Source organism: Cervus canadensis, chromosome 12, assembly GCF_019320065.1.
Source record: "Cervus canadensis isolate Bull #8, Minnesota chromosome 12, ASM1932006v1, whole genome shotgun sequence".
Lineage (NCBI taxonomy): Eukaryota > Metazoa > Chordata > Mammalia > Artiodactyla > Cervidae > Cervus > Cervus canadensis.
The window spans coordinates 9,718,322-9,738,000 of record NC_057397.1 but is presented as its reverse complement, the minus strand read 5'-3'; the positions used below and the strand labels follow the sequence as shown (position 1 = coordinate 9,738,000).

General features: G+C 62.2%; 1 protein-coding gene across 1 annotated transcript in view; it reads left to right on the top strand.

The window, feature by feature from the left end:
- ZC3H3 (zinc finger CCCH-type containing 3) overlaps positions 1-19,679 on the top strand; it is a 62,507-nt gene that overhangs the window by 26,307 nt on the left and 16,521 nt on the right. Inside the window, exon 4 of the mRNA XM_043484265.1 lies at positions 14-167. Within this exon, the coding sequence (XP_043340200.1) occupies positions 14-167 (154 nt within the window). The remainder of the gene's footprint in view (positions 1-13; positions 168-19,679) is intronic.

Here is a 19,679-nt window from a genome sequence, read left to right as displayed (position 1 = left end):
GGTCTCCCTGCAGCCTCCAGCCTGCATGGCCAGCGGCTCCCTCCCACCAGCAAAGTGATCAAGACGCGCTACCGCATCATCAAGAAGACCCCGATCTCGCCTCTCAGCACCGCCCCCGGCCCCCCAGCCCCGCCCTCCTGGCGGACACGGCGGCTCTCCGTGTCCAGGTAAGAGGCCTGCGCCTGGTGGGCTCCAGAGGGCGGGGCAGGCCAGAGGGCCTCAGGGACTGAGCGCACCTCCTCAAGAGCTTGGTCTGTAGTTGTTGGCAGGGGAATGCGCTCATTTTTCTACCCAGCAATTTCTGCACCAGTCATGTGGCCAGCCTGTGTGTGCCACACACTCGTGCACTCACGCTCCCTGTCCTGTTATCAAGCAAGGCACCGGGGGTGGTCTGGGAGCAGCCATGGCCTGGACTGTTGAGGCCATAGCACACTGGGTGTCCCTCAGGGAGAAGCTTCTGGTGAGAGAGGCTGGGCCAGCTCTCTGTCCTTAGGGTGATCGTCAGGGGTGGGGGGTGAGGCTGCAGCCTGCTCCAGCTGCTGGCACCAGGATCCTCCTGCCCGCCGAGGGCTGTGGCCTCACTCCGGGCGGCCTGTGGCTGAAGGCGTGTGCAGGGTGGGCGGCCCCATGCTCTTTCCTGGTGCCAGGGGCCCAGAAGCAGGAGGGCTGCAGAAGGTGGGGTGTGGCCCCTTCCTTCAGTGAGGCAGGGGAGGGGGTGACAGCTCGAGTGGGTGGGAATCCTCCCCTCTGCCCTCTGCCCTCTGAGGGATCGCTGTCAGCGTCCAGCCGGGTGCACTGGGGCTGACCATGGGGCAGAGCAGCTGTTGCCCTGGGCAGGGACCCTCCTGCCAGCCCCCTCAGGACCCCCACCCTCTGGACAGTGGCTGCCTGGCCCTGTGGCCGTGGGAGAGGCGCTGGGGACCTGCTGGTCCACGATAGGTCTGCCAGGAGGTCAGCCTGCCCAGGTGGTCAGCAGTGCTCACCACCCTCCTCCCTCCCGCTAGGCCACACGAAACTTGGCCTTGCTGCCGACTTTTCTGGAGGCGATAGCTAGAAGTATATTTTAAATTAATTTTACTGCACTTTTTGTAATATTTTTGTTTTAAATAGATTTATAAGCATCTTGGGGGCTATTTCTACAAATTTATGAAGATAATTTTCACTCTCTCGATAAGGTTAAATTTACACCTTCTATTTCCATATTAATTCACAGTGCTAAGTGGGTCTAATTTTCTTCCGTTCTCCTATCTGGTGAGCATGGCCTTTCCTAATGCAATTTCCCCCTCACTAAATCACTGTGATCGGGAGTCATGATCGAGCTAAATTAACTTAAATTAATTTACTTAATAAGAGCCCCAGATCATCGTGAATGAGGTTCAGATTTATTGATTCCTGCTCCTGCCTCCCCCTCCTGCAGTCGGCATCCGGCCGCCTTGGCAGCCCAGGCCTGGCCCCACCTCTGCTGGGGCCGCGTGACCTTTGTCAGGAGGCGCCAACGGGCCTCTCCTTCTGGCTCCTGGGGCCATGGGAGCCCCGGTGTGGATCCAGCTGGGCCAGTGTTGAGTGCTGAGCGTGCCAGGCCATGATGGGGTCACTGACCAGAAATGAGCACAGGCTTAAGGGGCAGGGTTCCGGAGGAGGGGGTGATCGGGCGCACCCCCGAGGCAGCCGCCGCCTTGGTTCCAGCCGATCACCCAGCCCCCCAGGTGGAGGATGGCCCGGTCAGCAGCAGGGCCTGGGCTGTGCCTCCACTTCAGCTCTGGGGGCCGCGGGGCTGCTGTGTGGGCAGGTGGAGGGGTCGGGTGCGCAGCACGGGCTGCTGGGACAGGCCCACCCAGCCCGGCCTCCAGCCCCTCTCAGCCGCTGCCTGCCTCAAGCGCTGCGTCTTGTGAAGGTGTCCGGGCCCGGTGGGGAGGGTGGGTCACCGCCCCGCAGCCCTGGCCGTGCTTGGTGGCTGCAGCTGCCCCAGCTCTCAGCAGCCCCGTGCGGAGGTGCGGCCAAGCTGCGTGTTAGCTGAGGGCGACTGTGGGGCCTGCTCAGGGGCCGCCTCCCTGAAGGCCTGTCTGACCCCCGCCAGGCGCCTGGGAGGCCCCCCGACGTCATCTGGGGGTGGGGGAGCTGAGCGGCCGGGAGGCTCAGGCAGCGTGGCTGCCAGTGGATGGGTTCCTGTGCCCTGGTGCGGCCTCCTCCTTGGCAGAGTTGCCGCCTGCCACTGCCCCTCCCGCCGTCAGCTGCTTGCGCCCGGCTCAGCTTGTCGAGGCAGTGGGACGGGCCTGTCCCCAGGGCTGGCGGCCACCCTGATGCTTGCCCGCCCTGCTCCTTCAGTTCCTCAGAGTTGGGGCTGCCTGTGCGTGGTCGGCAGGCAGTGGAGAGGTCCCAGGGCCTGCTGGCCTTGGCCCTGACCTCTGTCCTGCAGTGGCAGCTTCCCCAGCTCTCCCTGGCAGGAGGAGTTGGGCTGGCGACTGGGCCGAGGCCAGGATGGGCTCCTGGCTGCTGAGTTACCCCAAAGCGGGGCTGTCCACCAGGCGCTGGGCTGAGCCCAGGAACCAAAGGCTCTTCTTGGGCTACGGATTGGTGCCCCAGGGAGAGAGGATGCCTACAGCGGGCTGGCGGACAGGCCCTGCCATCCCAAGGTCTCAGGAGGGCCTGTGGCCTCCGAAAGCTGAGCCTGCTCTCAGCCCACCCGCCCATCCTCGGGGGGCGGCAGCCCCTCTGCCCACCCCCTGCCCTGTGGGAGCCAGCAGGGTGGGTGTCCCCAGACCTGACTCCTGGTGTCCAGGAAGAGACAGAGATGGCAGCATCCTTCCACCCTCTGGAGGCCTGTGAGCCTCACTGTGGCCTGAGCCACGTGCCGGCATGGCCACCACTGTTAGCGCTATCCCGGGCACCAGGGAGCACGTCTGCCTCAGGAGGTGGCTTTGCGTTTTGCCCGCTGATTTAGATGGAAACCTACCTACTCTGAGCCCCCAGTCAGTTTTGGCCTCATGTGTGGGGGGCTGAGGCCCACCTGGTAGCCCACATTCGCAGCAGGAGGCTGGGGTCCCCGCCCGCCCCCTGTTGTCTGCTCTGGAGGTGGAGGAGGTCCTGGTGCTGCTGTGGTGAGGCTCTGACTCCAGAAACACCTGAGACGGCAGTCCGCTGGAAGTAGGGCCGTTAGCCCATCAGGTCCGTCTGCCAGTCAGCCCTCATCCCATTGGGGCAGATGGAAGGTAGGAAGCTCCTGGACGCACGCCACCCTGTCCCGGGCACTGTCCACCAGGCTCCCTAGACATGTGTCCGTCGTCCCGTCGAAAGCCCCCGGCTGCCCTGGCCAGGAGAGTGTGTGGAGGCCCGAGCAGGTGGGACACAGGGTGGGGCATCTGCCCCTCCTGGGAGCGACACTGGCTGGAGTTGGGTGGAGTCCTCGGTGCTGTTCCATGCTGCGGTCCAGGCCGGCAGACGCCCCAGTTGGGGACCACCTGGCTGTGGGGGCCGCGGTGACTGGCCCTGCGGGCCCAGGCTGGTGATTGCTCCAGAGGGGCTCACAGAGTGCGCCCCAGAGCTGAGGCTCACGCTGAGAGAGGGCTTAATTTTTTTGTTCAAAGATTTGTGGATTTGCCATGCCCTCTCTGGCTTCTAGCAAGTTCATGAATCTGAACTGAAGCTGAGGTATGACTTATGTCCCTAAACAGCCTGTCACTTGTTTTTTCTCCGAATTCATCTGATGGGAAAGTGCGGAATAAACAGAAGCCTCTGTGCTTAAGCAGCCGCGTCTGTAGGCCGCGCTGTCCCGACTACAAATGGTGCTGTCACCGGGCCTGCCGCTCGCCGCGCTGCCCTCTTTTATTTTATTTTTGTGTCTGTGCAGTAAATCTTAAGTAATCTCAGGCGGTTTGACGAGGTTTTGGCTGTGACTTTGAAGGCTTTAAATCGCTTCTCCAAAGTGACACTCGTTGCAAGGATGGGCAGCGTCCCTGCGGGGGCTGTGGCTCCACGCCGTCCCCTTACCCGCCCTTCTGGGGGGGCAGGCAGCCCCCTTGCCCTGCCCAGCCTCCCCCCACCCGCCTCACCAGGGTGCTGGGCGGCTCACACAGACGTTTACTCCTCGGTCTGGAGCTGGACGTCTGAGGTCAGGGAGCTGGGTGGGGCCACCCCTCACCCGGTGTGTGAGACGTGGGTGAGAGCACTTCCTTGGGGCTTTTGAATGGGACAGGAGGGGCCCCCACACTCTGCAGGGCCTGCCGCGGCCCCCACAGGCTGCTCCCTCTGGAGACAGGCCTTCCACTTAGGCAGGTGTTTGCACGTGACTCTTGGCTGAGCATTCTCCTTCCTGGGTTGTCAGTGCCGCAGCTCAGGCCTGGCCAAGCAGAGCAGGCCCCAGGCAGGTGGCCCTGGTGACACCTTGCTGCCCCTGGGCCTCGGGAAGAGGGGTCAGTTCATGCTTTTCCTCTGGTCCACTCAGTCCCCAGGTGCTTGTGGGGGGCCTGCCCTGTGTCAGGCCCCTGCTTGTCTGGAAGCTGTGGCCCAGTGGCGGACCGACTGTGTTGGGTGCCACCCGGGCGTGACTGCCACCCGGGGTCTCCGCCAGGCCTGACTGCGCTGTGTGGAGGGGACCAGGCACAGCTCTGTCCAGACGGTCACCTCTGGGCTGCAGCCCTGCTCTGTGGCTCGTGCCCTGAGTGGCCGCTTTATGTCAGCATGTTGGGGACAGTGCCTTGTTGCGGCTGACCCCTGTCCACCCCAGGGGAGCTGTGTGCCAGGGGCTGTCGGGGAGAGGGGTGCGTCAGGAGGCAGGGCGGGGCTGGGCCGGTGGGCAGGGCGGGGTGGCAGGCAGTCCCATGGGCTCCTGGGCTCACTCTTGGTCCCTTTCCTCGTCAGTTTCTAGCATGCAGTGTTGTGGGTAACTGCATTCTCAGCTACACAGAAGCACAGAAGAGTTGCAGTGATGGTGTGTGGAACCACAGTGTGTTCTTTGCCTGGGCGCCCTGATTCTGCACACCCCGCTCCATCTGCTGCGCTGTCCCCTCTGCTCCGCCCCCTCTGTGGGGACACGAGCCTGAGCGCCCTTGACCAGGGCTCCAGAGACAACCCCCTGCATGAGGAGACGGAGCTCGCCCTTCGGCAGGAGCCCTGTAGGTCCCTCGGGGTGTTTGTTGTGCCTGGCTGTGTGAGCGGCCTGTCCCTGCTGGACCTCAGTGCTCCCGCAGCCTCCGCGCCTCCTGCCCCGGGGGCGCGGCATCCTGCAGGGAGCTGCCTCCCCTCCTTCCCACCACCCTGTACGTCCTTCTCGAGGTCCTTACTTGACAGGCTGTGAGCTGTTACTGTTTGCTCCGTCTGCGTGGACTCGAGGTCCTTACTTGATCTGTTGCTGTTTGCTGCGTTTGCGTGGACTCGAGGTCCTTACTTGATCTGTTGCCATTTGCTCCGTTCTGACCATCCATTTGCCGTCTTCACTGGCCTGTGGAGGCCCCTGGGGGCTGCCCTGGCTCCCTCCACGTGGCATCGCCCCTCACCGAGCCTCCTTCGCCCACACAGCAGAAACTTCCAGGCTCACCTGGGACTTTCTCTCTGTGGGCCCAACTCCTGGGAGCCCAGTGGCTCCTGGTGGTTCTCAGCCCGCGTGGGCGGTGGCGGGGGGGTGTCTCTCGACAGTGCTGACGGGTGATGGGAGCGTGTCGAGGGGTCTGGGCAGGGGTGTGCATCCTCCTTGCAGGCCTTCCCGGGTCAGAGTCCCATGTGTTCCCATCACGGGCGTGCTCTCAACGTGTGTGGCTCTCTGGTGCTTTAATCTGCAGTTTCCTGGTCACCAGGGGTGTTGAACACTTAAGCACAGACACTTGAGGCTCTTCCTGTCTCCTCTGTCTTTCATGCTCACGGCCCGTGTCTGTTTTTAATGGCTGCTGTGCCTCCTGCTCCTGAGCCCCGGGACCCATCCACTTGTGAAGGGCTCTGTGCCCAGCTTTTCCTGCCTCGGAGCCTGGGGTGGGTCTGCCAGGGCTCTCGGCCCACTAGGGGCTTGTGCCCCATTCAGCGTGAGGTCTCAGGGGCTCTCGGGGGCTCTTACCTGGCCTGGTGGCGCTCTGCGGCATCGCCTGCCTCTCACAGCACCTTTGTGCTGGAGCCCGGCCTCCGCCCTCGCCACAGATGCCTGTATGCTCAAACAACAGGCTCTCCTGTGCCTGCGGGAGCTGCCAAGAGCACGCCAGGTGGGATTTGAAGAGAGGAAAGAAATCAGAGCAGGAAGTTCAGCCCGAGGGTGATGGCAGGGGCGGGGAGGGGGTGCGAGACCAGAGCTCTTGGTGCTGAGCTTCGGAGGGGTTGGGGCGCCTCCTCTGGGCCTTCTTGGAGACTCGGTGGGACTGGCAGGGGTCAGGCCAGGCCCTGAGGTGACCCCCATCCCCTCCTCTCCTGCCTCCCTGTGTGATGCTGAAGCAGGTCTCCTCTGGCAGGTTTTTTAGGATTTTATTTTATGAGAACAGGCGGTTACGGCTCCCCGAGTGCTGTAAAAGTTAATGTGATGGCCTCCCTGTGCCTGTGCTCATTTTTATAATTTTTTATTTTATGAAACAGGACAGAGAGCTTAGTGACTTATTACTATTCATTTCGTTTCAATGCAGTAAATATTGATTCAGTTGGGGGTTTTCAATTTAAACCGCTCGGCGATTATATAAAATATTACTGGCCTCTGGAATTATGCTTACTGATCCCTTTGGCTGCTCATTAAGGAAGGAGTGTGGTTGTGGGTCCCTTTGCCTCCATCATTCTAATAGATGGGCTGAGGTGCGTTTCTGCATGGGAGGTGCCACGGAAACTGCTGGCGGGGACCTGACAGCAAGGATGCAACTCTTAATTTGGAAGTAGCTTCAGAGCGCGCCTAGGTGGTTTATTCATTTCTCTTGAGTCCAGCAGGCCTTTTGGCTGTCGGCAGCCCTGAGGCCTAAAGCCTGTCTGCCTCCTCGGCGGGGCTTGGGAGGGCCTGTGGCCTTGGCTCCTTGCCCCCTCGGTAGTTTGGGGGAGGCGAGGGACCAGCCTTGCTAGGCCACAGCTGCCCCTGTGGGCACAGGGGCTGGGGCGCCGTGGGATGCCCACTCTCCCTCCAGAACCTGGTCCAGAGGGAGCCTTGTTTGGCCTTGATAGAGCCCAGCCCCTGCCTGGCAGGCCAGGCCTGGGACGCAGGACCCTGAGGGGCCCGGGCCGAGGCCAGCTGCCGTCTTCCCTCTTCTGTCCACGCTCTGTCAGCGCGCCACCCTGGGTGGGCTGGCACGTGGAGCCCCCTCCCAGGGCTGCCTTGGCTTCAAACCAGACCAGCTGGTCATCTGGGCCCGGTCTGTCCCCATGCTCCCCAGCGCGGGCAGCTCCAGGGTGGGCCGTGTGAGGTCGGGGGCAGTGGCCAGCAGTGTGGGGGCCCAGCACCGAGGGCCCAGCGCCCTGAGGAGAGGGTGTGCTCGGCGGGGCCACCGGTGCCACGCGGCCCCTGGGCAGGGGCGAAGCTGGGCTGTCCTCCTTGGCCAGCTCTGGGCAGACACTGACGGGCGTGGAGGCACCAGTGTGGGGCTCCGTCCACGCCTGTGGTCCACCCTCCTCGGTGTCCAAACAGCGCTGTGACGGTTGCCCCCGAGGCTGCTCCGTGTCCCCCTTCCTCCTTGGCTATGGGACTGCTGGCGTGGGCCCGGGTCACGGGCATTGTTGCCACAGTGTTTGTGGCTAGACCGCATGACAGGTGGCACTTGGGTTCCGTTTGTGGGCGGTGTGGGAAGTGGCACACACTGGACCCCCTTTTCTGCATTTTAGACGGGAGCTGCGGCACGCGGCACTGGGCCCTTCCCTCTCCAGGCCCATGGCGAGCTGGCCCAGAGCCCGTGGGCCAGGGTGTCTCCCTGGGCTGGTGTCCCTGAGGCCATGCTGGTCGGCAGGAGCTGCCGTGGAAGGCTGGGGTCAGGGCTGGTCGGTCATGGCAGCCTCCGGGGTGGCCTGCGTTCTGACCCCCGCCCAGGCTCTGCCACAGGCCCCTCGCTTGTGGGACGGTTTCTGTCATCTGCAGCCCCCCAGGTGCCCACCTGCCCTGCTGGCCTCTCGTCTGTGTGTGACTCACAGGCCCTCTAGCCTTTGGCTTTCTTTCTTCAGTCTCTCTGTCCTGTTTGTCTGTCGCTGCCTCCTCACATCGGTGGCTTTCTCACTTTCTGTCCCTTTTCTCCACGCACAGACGTGTGCACCCCTCCCTCTGTCCTGCTCCCTGGTGCCTCGGCTGCGTGCGGGTGCCCGGAGCAGGGAGGTGAGGAGGGTGCCCGTGTCCCTGGCCCCTCTGGCGGTGACCCTTAGCCTCTGTCTTGCAGCCTGGCGGGGCAGCACTGCCCCAGGCCACCCTCATCCTTGCTGCGCGCGGACCCCCTGCCTGCCCCCCCCCCCCCGCATGGACACCAGGCCATCCACAGCGCAGTGTGTCTTGATTGTGGATGTGCAGCTGGCGTCTCTGCTTTTTGGGAGCTGGCTCAAGTGTCCAGGGCCTGCCAGGCAGCCTTCAGACCGGCAGTAGAAAAGGGTCGGGCAGGCAACGTGTCGCCCTGGCCAGCCCTGGCCCCTGCAGGGCCCTGTGTGAGCGGCCACTGCGTGGCCGCCCCACGTGCTTGGCGGCACGCCTCACGGAGACACAGTTGGATCTGCCAGGGTGCTTCAGGGTAAACCTAGAGGGAACCCCCGCGTTTGCCCGAGGGAAGCTTTGCTCTGCAGGCAGCAGGACTGTTGGAAGGACGCTGGGAGGGTCCCTCGAGGCCCCTCCCCGTGGAGCCCCATGGGGCTTCCCTCAGTCGTGCCCAGGCCCCAGCCACACCTTGCACCAGGCCCTCGCATTCTGTGTCGGTGCCCCCGGGGGTCCCTGGAGGTGAGGAGCAGGGAAGCTGAAAATACTGCTCCTGACAGGAAGAAATAAAACGTCCTTGTCACCCAGCGGTTCCTGGGTGCCTTACACAATCAAACATCGTTTTAAACACCACTTTTATCTTGGTTTTAGAGGTGGTAGTAAAGTATCGTTCAGATAATCAATACCACATTTAACTCTTTGCATATATCAACTTCCAGCCTGGTCGTACCCCAAAACACAGTTCCCCTCTCAGGGACGGGCCAGGGCCTCTGGAGATGGGTGAGGGAAGCCACTGTTCTAGGGGTTTCCCTGGACAGAAAAATGGGCCCCCTGCGTTGGCTGTGGGGTGTGGGGGCTCACTGTGCTGCGGACCATGCCCTAAAGGCCCTGCCAGGCCTCAGGCCGCTTGGCTGCCGCCTGTCCCCAGGGCCCCGTGTGCGGCTCTCAGGCGCTCTGGGCAGGCAGCTCCCAGCGGGCATGGGCACCCTCTGATGGGCTGGGTACATGCTCCCCCTGCAGAGCTCCAGTTAGCCTCCTGCTCCCCCCCCCCCGTGCTTGCCCCCACCCCCACCACCGTGTGCCCTGCGGGTCCTCAGAGGGGGGCCTTCGGTAACCCCTCAGTCACCCCTTGCTGTTTAGGGCTCCACCCAGCATCTGCTGAGCCAGACGCCCATCAGCGTTTGCTCCGGGTGGGAGGGGCTGCGAGTGCAGAGCCTCTGTGTGTTGGGGCAGGTCCAGCGACTGCTGCCCTCCCCCGGCCACCCTCGCTTCGCGCTCCCGGCCGGGCAGGACCCTGACCCCGGCTGCTGCGAGCCTGCCCAGCAGTCTCCTGGAGTCAGGGCAGCCGGCGAGCGAGCTGGTTTATTTTTCTCTGACTTTCCTCGAAGTCAGCAAGGTTTTTGTGGCCGCTCCGCCCACTCCCCAGAGTAAAGGAGCCCCGGTTTAATTTGCGGTTAGATGTCTGTTAAGATTGCGTCCACTTCCCAAGTCAGCACTTAATTGGCAAGGCGCTTGATTTAACAGCGTGGGAGCCTCCACCGGAAAAATGGCTTGAATAAATCACCGCCTGACACCAGAAAATAGATATAATCTCAGCATTAACTACATTAATAGTAGCAGGAGCCGAATTAAGAAAGCCATAAAGCATAGGCGGGGGACCATAAATTAAGGCCGGGCTCTGTCCCTCGGTGGGGCCCCTCTGGGGGCGGGGTGGGGCGGGGCTGCGCCCGGCCCTGCCCGCCTGCCCGGTGGGGGCCCGGTGGGCGTGCCCGGGGCGGGGTTTGCTTTGGGGCGCGGCCTGCCGGCTGCAGCGCCCCTCCCTGCTGGGCTTGGGTGCTGGAAGGGTGGGCTTTGCCCCCCTGCCCTCCAGGGCTCCCTCCAACCCGCCCCTCCCCCTAGTAGGGGTCGTGGGGGCCAAGTGCTTTTCTTTTTTTTTTTTACTTTTTTTTTGGGTGGCGGGTGGGCCAAGTGCTTTGCACCTGGACGGTCGTCCGCCGGTAGGTGCCCCAGGTGCTGGTAAGGACTCTGCCGTGTGAGACCCTGCACGGACTGCACTGCCGCCACCTCCCGCTCCCGCAGAAGGCTTCGCCCAGGGTTCTGCCTCCCCGGGAAGCCTTCTGGAAGCCTCCCGGGGCTGGCAGTGGAGGTGGATGCGGCCTGAACCGCAGCCTCCGCGGTGGATGCTGGACTGTAGCCGCGAGGCCGGTCTCCCCGGCGCTGCCCTAGTCTGCATTTGTGCTGCAGCAAGGGGCTGCTCCGCTCGGTGGCGGTCTTCTTTCCGCAGCTGAGGTTGGTCCATCCAGGTCAGGCCTCGGCTCCTGGGCTGTGGGGAGAGTCAGGTGCGCACCTTCGGCCGCGATGGTGTGCGTCTTCTGTCCTTCCAGGTGTTAGCTGCCCCTGCCAAACTTTTTGCCTATTCTAGAAGAGATTGCGATCCAGTGTTCATTCAGACTTTGGTTGTTTTCGTTGCTGCCACGCCACGTGGCCTGTGGGATCACAGTTCCCCCAGCAGGGGTTGAACACCCGCCATGGTGCTGAAAGAGCCAGACTGTAACCACTAGACCACCAGGGAACTCCTTTAATGTCAGTTGTATTCATGCTCTTCGTTAAGTTCAGCGGGGTTTTTTTGTTGCACTGTCCATTTGCCACTGGCCTGTTTCTTACAGGTTTTCAAGAATCTAAATATTTGGGGGGGCACCCTTTTGGCAGAGTACACATTTTTCCTCAATTTCTGTTTTGCCTTTTGTTTTGTTCGTGAGGATTTTTAATGAAACTTTTATGTTTTCTGTATTCTTAGATCTGTCAGTCTCTTAAGACACTGATTTGCTTAGAACTGCTTTCGTCGTCCTGTGATAACATGAGGTCAGGTATTCTCTTCTAGTGCTGTACTTTCCAGTTCTACATTTAAAACTGTAATCTACCTGGAATTTATTTGGAGACTTGGTGTGAGGTTAAAGGTCGAATTTAATTTTGTTTAATGCTTATCTGGTTGTCTTCAGAACATTTATCAAACATTTAGACTTTTCCACATTATTTGAAAATGTCACCTTTATTGTGTAAAATCTTGTTCCTGAACTTGACTTTCTGAACAGACATTCGATTTCCATAGGCAAAACGGGTGATTTGTTTGTATTTTCAGTAGTCAGTTGTGTGGATTTTTATCTTGTGTATCTACCACAGAGTGTGCCCGTTACCTACCCCCTGCAGGGTGCTCCTCCCATACATCCCCACCTACCCTGTGGTCCCTCTCTGTCTGGAAAATCTCTGTCTCGAAACTTTTGAACTTCATATATGTAGGTTCGTCTAATAGGTGCTGTTTTGTGTAACTCCTTTTGCTTACCATTTGTTATCCAAACAGACTCATAGACTGAAGCCTGAATCCCACTGTGGCTTTTTGGAGATGAGAAGTGATTAAGGCTGAATGAGGTCATTAGGATGGGGCCCTGATCTGATAGAATTGGTGTCTTTATATGAGGAGGAAGAGATGACGGGGCTTGCTCTGCAGTCACCCTGGGGAGAGGCCCTGTGAGCACTCGTAGGCCCTCTGCAGGCCAGGAAGAGAGGCTGTGCCGGGAGCTAACCTGGCTGGCGCCTTGATCCGGGCTGCCAGCCTCCAGGACTGTGGGGAAACCGGGCGCTTTATAGCAGCCGGAGCCAGCTTGTCCTGCTCCTCTCCAGGTGTGCCCATGCTGCGCTCATGGTGCTCTCGGTGGGCATCTGGGGCTTTCTTGTCTCTGCTGCCCTGTCCTGTGGGGCATGTTGCCAAGTGACCAGGACTCCCGCCCTCCGCCCCACTGTGGAGCTGCAGCCTCAGTGGGCAGATGGATGCTGGGCAGCGGGTGGCTGGGGAGGACAGCTACCGCAGGCCACCCTAGGCTGCACACGTGACGTAGTGTGCAGTGCCCTGTGCAGGCTTTCACCCACGTTTGTGTCGGTTTGTCTTTTTATTGATTTGCTAGTATTCTTTATATATGATGGCTATACTCCTGTGTCAGAGATCCTCTTACAGCGGGGCTTGCCTTCAGTGCTGTCTAGTTCATCAGTCTTCTTTTATGAGTGTCGTCCTGTTTGAGAACTGTTTGCCAAGGTCACATTTTCTTCTGGAAGCTTGGCTATTTCAGTGTTTATATTAAGTCTGCGATCCCTTATGAGTTAACTTTTACTTGTGATCTGAGGTGGGAGGGTCAAGGTTCCTTGGTCTCCTGACAGCAAAACGTTTACTGAGCTGAACCCCCCGCCCCCAGAAGTGCAGAGCCAGAGACTGTGCCCTTGCTGGGCCCCCCGCATTCCTCAGGTGAGCCATGGGAACACTGGCTCAGTCTCGGCCTTCCCCAGTGGCCACTCGCCACAGCGTCGCCTGCGGTGCTTGTTCGGCTTTTCCTGGTGGTCCAGCTGGTCCCACTGGTGGCCTGGCAGCTTCGGTGGGAGTGCTTCACTTGTAGTTGGCTCCCTGCTCACTGTCTGACCTGCAGGAGCTTTTACGCTGAGCTCAGGGGCCTGTGCCTGGGGTCTCCGCTCCCACCACAGCTTCTCCCGGGAGCTGTGCTGTGCTCACAGGATTCTAAGAGGAGCCCTCCTGCTGGGGCCTGTGGGGTGGGGTGGGTCCCCTGCCTCCCCCATCTCCCCTCTTCCCGAATATCTTTAGGTAGCCGTGACACGAGGGTCACTGATGGCCGGGGCTTGTGGCGTCTGGGGTCTTGTAACGTTTCCACTATGTCACGTGTCCCTGGCTTGGGCCGCCCTCTGGTGTTTTCTGCTCGGCCGTGTCCAGATACTGGGGCCCCTTCATGACGTGCCCTCGAGCGTGAGTGTCCTAGGGCTCCCCGAGGGGCACGGGCAACTGGTGTGAGATCAGAGGTGAAGAGGGGCTGCAGTTGCAGGGACAGGGAGGCTCAAGCTAGGCGGACAGTGGCCCTGGGTCCTGGGGCCAGTGACGGGCCCGCCTGGTGGCAGGGGGAGCTGGAGAGACAGCGTGGGGCCCAGGTGGCCAGCGCCCTCCCACTGTGAGCAGTAGGCCCTGCGCGGAGCTCAGCAAGGGAGGGGCTGTGAGCGGTGTCCTGGGAAGGGCGGGCCAGCAGCACTCCCAAGGAGGGTGAGGGCAGAGACCCCGAGCGAGGTCACCAGCAGGACGTGATGGGAGGCCTTGCGAAGGCGTGCAGCCCTCTGCTGCCAGAGGCCAGGCAGCCAGGCTTTTGATCCGGGCCTTGGCGAGACCTGTCCTGCTGAAAGGACAGCGACTGGTGGCAGCTGCTGGGGCTCTTGGGGGTGTGGTGGCAGGGTGCGCGCTGGGCTGGCCCCCACACCCCTGGTGATGGGGTTTGAGCCACGGACACCAGGGCACAGAGGAGAGGTTGCAGTGAGAGGGGTGTGTGGGCAGTGGGGCTGACGGGCAGGCCCAGAGTGGAGGAGGGAGCCCCAGGAGGTGACCCCGGGGTGTTCTCTGGGAGCCAGTGAGCCAGGTGGGGCCTCGACTTGCTGAGTCCCTCCCAGAGGAGTCGGGGCACGGGCTCTGCTGCCCCAGCCTCCTTCCCTCCCCTCTTGCCCGTGTGGGGAGAGGACAGGGATGGGCAGACTGGACTTCACATGCACAGCAGGCTGGGGCTGGGGTATCAGTGGGCCAGAGAGAGAGGAGGAGGATGGCTGGAGTGAGCGGCGCTGGAGGGGCGGCTGCAGCGGGGCCAGGCCCTCCCCGCCGTCCCCAGTGTCAGGCCCGGGGCCTGAGCCACCGCCCGGCCTACAGGATAACACCGGGGAACGAGGATCGGGGCGGCTGAGCCGGCCAATCCTGGGCCTGGCTTGCTGAGCTCTGCACTTGGAGGGGGGCCCCTAAGGCCCAGCGATACCTGCTTTTTGCAGCTAACACACAAAACACCAATAGCTTCAGCTAAAATGGATTTTTAAAAGTGTCATTTTATGGAGAATTTTACTTTCTATCTTGTTGTTTATTAGGCTCTTAAAGGGAAAGCTTGTAATGCATCCATTGATCGAAATACCGATTGAATAGATGTGAGCACATAAAACAGCCCTGGCTCCTTAGAACAGCTGCCGTGCTCGCCCTGGGGGTGGCAGTTATTGTTCCCCCACCTCCCAGTGCCGCTGGTCAGGGCGCCCCCGAGTCATTTCTGCTAGTGGCTGGGGAGAGACGGAGCAGTGGTCCTTGGGGAAGGAGCAGGGCCTTCAGGTGTGTCCTGCACCCCACAAGCACTCAGCCTGAGCCCTGGGCCGCCAGCCCTCTTGGGTGCCGTCCTGTCCTTGCTGTGACCCACCAGGGTCCTCAGGTCTCAGCTCCCACCTGGGCCATAGCCCCAGCTACTGCGAGCAAGTGCGTCCTGGGAAGCCCAGCCATCACCTTGGCCCTGCTGCAAGGTGGCTGGAGCTCAGAGGGCAGGTGGGCACGCTCGGGAGGAGGGTCCTAGGAGGCCAGGTGGCCCCAGTCACCCCGAGACCTGCGCTTTCTGTCTGTCTCCTGCCCGCTGAGTTCCTGGCCCTCCTGCCGCACTGCCCCGCCTGGGCCCTTGTCCCCAGCGTGTTCTGTCAGCACCCGTGGGACCGGCTGCCTGCATGCCGGCCGGCCCGGCCTGTGGGGCGCCGGGTGTCAGCGCTTCTGTGGAAAGCCCGCTTAAGCAGTTTGCAGCCGTCACGGTGGCGGCGCCGAGCCTGACCTACTTGGGATTCGCTGTGCGGCCGCCCCTGGCGCCCTTCTGCTGACGGCGCACTCCTCGCTTGCTCAAGCTGCGCAGAACCCACTCCACGTCCTGAAAACTGCTTCCCCGCTTGTTTTCTCTGCTCCCTGCAGGCTGCCCACCTCCTGGCCCGCCGCGCTGAGCCAAAGGCCTCTCCTGGTGTGGGTGCCCACACATCCCGGCTCCCGCCCACCAAGATCTCCCCTCGTTTCTCTTACTGGCACCCTGGCAGACCCCAGGGTGGGAGATTCAGGTGGTCTCCAAGCCTTCTTCTTGGTGTGCGCTCACCCCGCACGAGTCTCTGGAGCCCCTGCCCCAGGTGCTTGCTCCCAGGTGTGACTGGGCCCTGTTTAGGGTCAGGGGAGGCTTCCCAAGGCCCCGACGTCCAAGCTTGGGCTCAGGGCAGGACCCAGGTGATGGCAGAGGCCCAGCACATGCAGAGGCCCCGCGCAGGGATGGACGGCAGGCGGTGGGAGTGGTGGTGAGGGCCCCGCAGCAGAACAGGGAGCACTGCCAGGGCGTGGAGTGATGGGAGCCGGATCCGACTCGAGGTTTTCAGATGAACTGATGGGACAGAGTGCGGCGGGGACCCCGCCGGGGAGTCTCAGTGAGGGCAGGGCCCCAGACTGCCTCTGGGGCGAGAGCGGAGGCTGGCTCAGGGAGGCAGGGTCCTTGGTGACTGGGGTCTGGGCCTGTGGTCCCCAGAGAGATGAGGGTCTCCAGGAGGAGCCAGGGGACGCAGACTGTGGGGACCGGGAAGAACGTGCCAGCAAGACGCCTCTGTGCTGAGAGGCCTGCCTGTGGGAAAGCAGCCCTTAGTTCCATCAGCATCTCCCTGTCCAGGTGTGGGCCCCTTGGCCTGGCCCTGGCCTTGTCCCGAGGGGCTCCCCACCCTCTCTGGGTGCACAGGGCCCACTCTCGTCAGGCTGCCTTACGACTGGGCGCTGAGAGGCCGTGGCACCCTCAGCCCTGGGTCTGCTGGAGCCGGGCCCCTTCCACTCCCGTGTGCTCCTGTGGTCCCGGCCGGGCAGCAGCAGCGAGGCAGGGCCCATGTCAGGGCCGGAGGTGGGCACAGCTCCAGGGTGCAGCTTACCTTGCCCCGGGCATCCTGGGGGCTGGGGCCATTTCCAGAGTCTCCAGGGCCAGGTCAGCTTTCTGCCCCCACCTCCCTGCATGCTCAGGGGGAGCCACTCTGTGGCCTTCAGGTGACACAACCCACAGGCTGCCTGTCCCCGGCCCAGGGCCTGGGGTGCACTCACTCACTGTGCATCAGGTCTTGCCAGTGGGAGGGCAAGCTACGTGTGCTCGGTGTGTAGGCGTGTTTGGGAGCCCGTCTGCCTGCGGCTCTTTGGGTGCACGCCTGTCCCCCAGGCTGCCAGGCCACTAGCGAGGATGCCTGGGTGGGCCCGTCTCAGCCGTGCAGCTCAAGAAGCAGACCGCGGCAGGTGCCCTGTATGCCGTATTGGGCCTGCACCAACCTGCTTGGGCAGTGGCCAGGGAGTGTGCAGGGAGCCCAGGGGGACTCTGGCAGGGTGCTACTGGGGGGCACCCTGCAGGGTGGGCTCGGCGCTGCTGGGGGGCACCCTCCAGGGTGGGCTCGGTGCTGTTGCGGGGTGGGGGCAACCTGCAGACCCAGCAGAGGATGTGCCACAGTCATCCCGGCTCTTGGGGGAGCCTTCCTGTCCTGCCCAGACTGATGCCCTGGCTCTCAGGGTCCTGCTTCCCTGGGACCGTCCCCTTGCTTCCTGGGCGCAGCAGCTGAGGGGGCCTTTGAGGGCAGAGCCCCTGGGAGCTCCTGGACGGCCTTGGGCCTGGAACATTTCAGCTGCTCCCCGGGCAGCGGACATGTGGATCGCGTTTCTTTTTAAACCTACTTTTGCGGTGTGTGTGTCTTTCTCCCCGTTACCAGCTCTTTTCATTTAAAATGTTATCTCCCACCCGCCCTGTCCTTCGTGGTGCCCCCCGGGGGGGGCGCCCAGGAGAAGCCCAGCCCTCACCCCTGTGTAGTCAAGGTTATGGTGATAAATCCTGGGGCATTGTCACTTCTATTCGGAGTAAATTGGCTGGCCGCTTTCGGGCTGAAGGAAAGATAATTTGCTGTAGTATTTCAAATGGATTAGAAATGGATTTGAAGGGAAAGTTCATGCCTCCCATTACAAAGGCGAGAAAGAGGACTATCTTAAGGCATGGTTCCCTCCCTGGCCTTCATTATCCACGCTTAATACCTTTCCTATTTTCCAGCGTTAATGAAATTTCCTGGCGGCGTGGGCCTGCCGGACGGATGGGAGAAGGCTTTAGGTCTGAGGCTCCTGTTGTAGAAAAGGAATTACAGGCCCTTGCCGCGAGGGCAGGAGCGCTCCCTGGGTCCTTGGCCCTGCTATTATCTCATTAATTTTATCCCCTCTTCTCAATACAGCTCGTTTCCAAAGGCTGTCCTCTCCATTAGGGTAACAATTTACTGGAGTGCCGTGACACCCACAGCAGTGAAAAACTACGAGGCGTTTGGGGCGAGCACCCCAGCCCAGTGTTCCAGCCCCCGCCTGCCCCGGTGTTTGCCGGCCGCAGGCCCAGAGTCAGTGGGCCCAGTGGGCAAAGGCAGGCAGAAGGGGCTGTGCGGCTGCCGGCTGGGCTGGGGCCCATGGGTGCAGGGCCCTCCCCGAGTTCTTGGGGGCGCCCACCTCCCCCCTGCAGCCCCAGGGTGCCATCCTGGGGACGTGGCTCCTCCCAGCCTGGCTCCCAGGCTCCCGCCCTGCCACAGCCCTGCACCTGGGCATGTGGGTCCTTGGGCACAGGTGTGAGCATGGGTGTGAGCACTGGCCGGCTGCTACGCCCCCGCCCCATCCCGAGGCCCACAGCAGAGCCCAGGAGCACGGTCTTCTCTCTAGAAAAGGGGCTGGGTTGGTTGGTCATGTTCATCTGTAAGAACAGTCATTCCCAGGCCCTCCAGCCTCCACCCGCTGGGCCTGCCAGGGCTGGGCCGCCCTGTGCTGCTGGGATCCATAGTTTCGCCTGCGTGGCTGCCTCTGGGGGTGGTGTCCTGTCCAGCCTTAGCCCGGAGCATGTGCCCAAGTAGGGCGCTTCCTCACCCCCTGGAGGGCTGGTCTCGGGGCATCCATGGCCCTGCTTCCTCCCCCCTACTGTCTCGCTTCGTTCTGCCTGTGTCTCATGTTTCATGGGGGCCAGCGCTGGGGGAGAGGGTGCTCCAGCGAGGCGAGGATGGCTGAGAGGGCCATGTTCCAGCAAGTGCATCCTGGCATCTGGGAGCACAGACTGTTGGGGGGGCGCTGGGGGTGGTGCCCTGATGGTGACCCCCCACTCTGCCCCCTGCCCAGGGCACGTTGACGGAGGGCAGCTGCCTTGTGGGTGGGAGGCCCCTGAGGGCTCTGGGCAGCACAGGGCTGGGACTGCGGGCGCCTCTTGGCCTCGAGCTGGGGGCTGTGGGGACCACTGGGTGGGCTCCACTCTCCGTGGGGGGTCAGGGCTCAGGCCAGCTGCACCGTTGGGCGATGTCCGGGACTCCTGCAGGGGCTCCAGAGCTCCCAAGGCTGATGGGCTTCTTCAGTGAGGGCGGGACCCCCCAGCCCCGCCCCTCCTCAGCCCCTGCCCGCCTTGGAGGAGCCCAGGCCCCTGCTGGGCACACAGATGCCCTGAGCCCAAGGCACGAGACCTGGGTTCTGGGGTCTGGGGAGGGCCTGGGGTCTGGCTGCCTCTCCAGCGCTTGGCTGGACCAGGGAGTGGGCAGCAGGAGCCCCTCTGGCGCAGCCAGGGTGGGCAGGGCTGTCAAGGACCTTGGTGGGGGTCGATCCCTCCAAGATTGGTGTTTGTGAACTTGAGTTTTAATTAAGGGAAACTGGGTTAAGTGCTTTCTAGAGGCCTGCTCGGCGCTTCCCTCCTGACACTGCAGCTTCAGGTCCTGGCTCGCCCGGCTGTTTTGCAGGTGGGGAGTCAGGCCAGCCGTGGGCCACCTGTGGGGCAAGCTCTACACTGCAGACCCAGGTCGGGGCTTCCCCGCCGTGTGGTCCCAGGGTTGCCAGAAGAGCATGTTCTGCTGCTCCAGTGGAGCTGGGGTTCATAGGCTCCTGGGGAAGAGGATTCAGGATTCCTCCTCCTGCTGAGGAGCAGGAGGCGCTGGGGAGCCTAGGATCCCCGGACAGCCCAGAGCTGCGGCTGGTGGCCCTGCCTGCCACTGACCGCCCTCCTCGCGCCCCGCCTGCCGCAGCAGACGTAACACTCTTGGATGGGCACTCCCCTGCCCAGCTCTGCCAGCAGCCCAGACGTGCCCTGAGCTCAGAGAGAACTGAGCTCAATTTGCATAAGCAGGTTTCTACTAGGACATGTGGAAGGTCAAGGCCAAGTAGCTCTGGAGTCCCGAACCCCTCCCATGTGGCAGCTCCTGGGCAGCTGCAGGCCCTCCTCTGTGGGACCTGAGTTGGGGGTGTGGGGGGGGGTGGCCCTCCCTGCCTGCTGTGGCCAGGGGGTCTGTGGGGGACTTCTGACCCATCTGCCCTTGGGTTGGCCCCACAGGCGGCCCAGGCCTTTACCAGCCCTTGACCTTGAGGGGACTCCAGTCTTGCCCCAGATTGCTTCCCTGGGTTGGGGGGTCCATGAGGCCTTCCCTTCCCGGTTGCGATGCCAGGCGCTCCGTGCAGAGGACAGAGGAG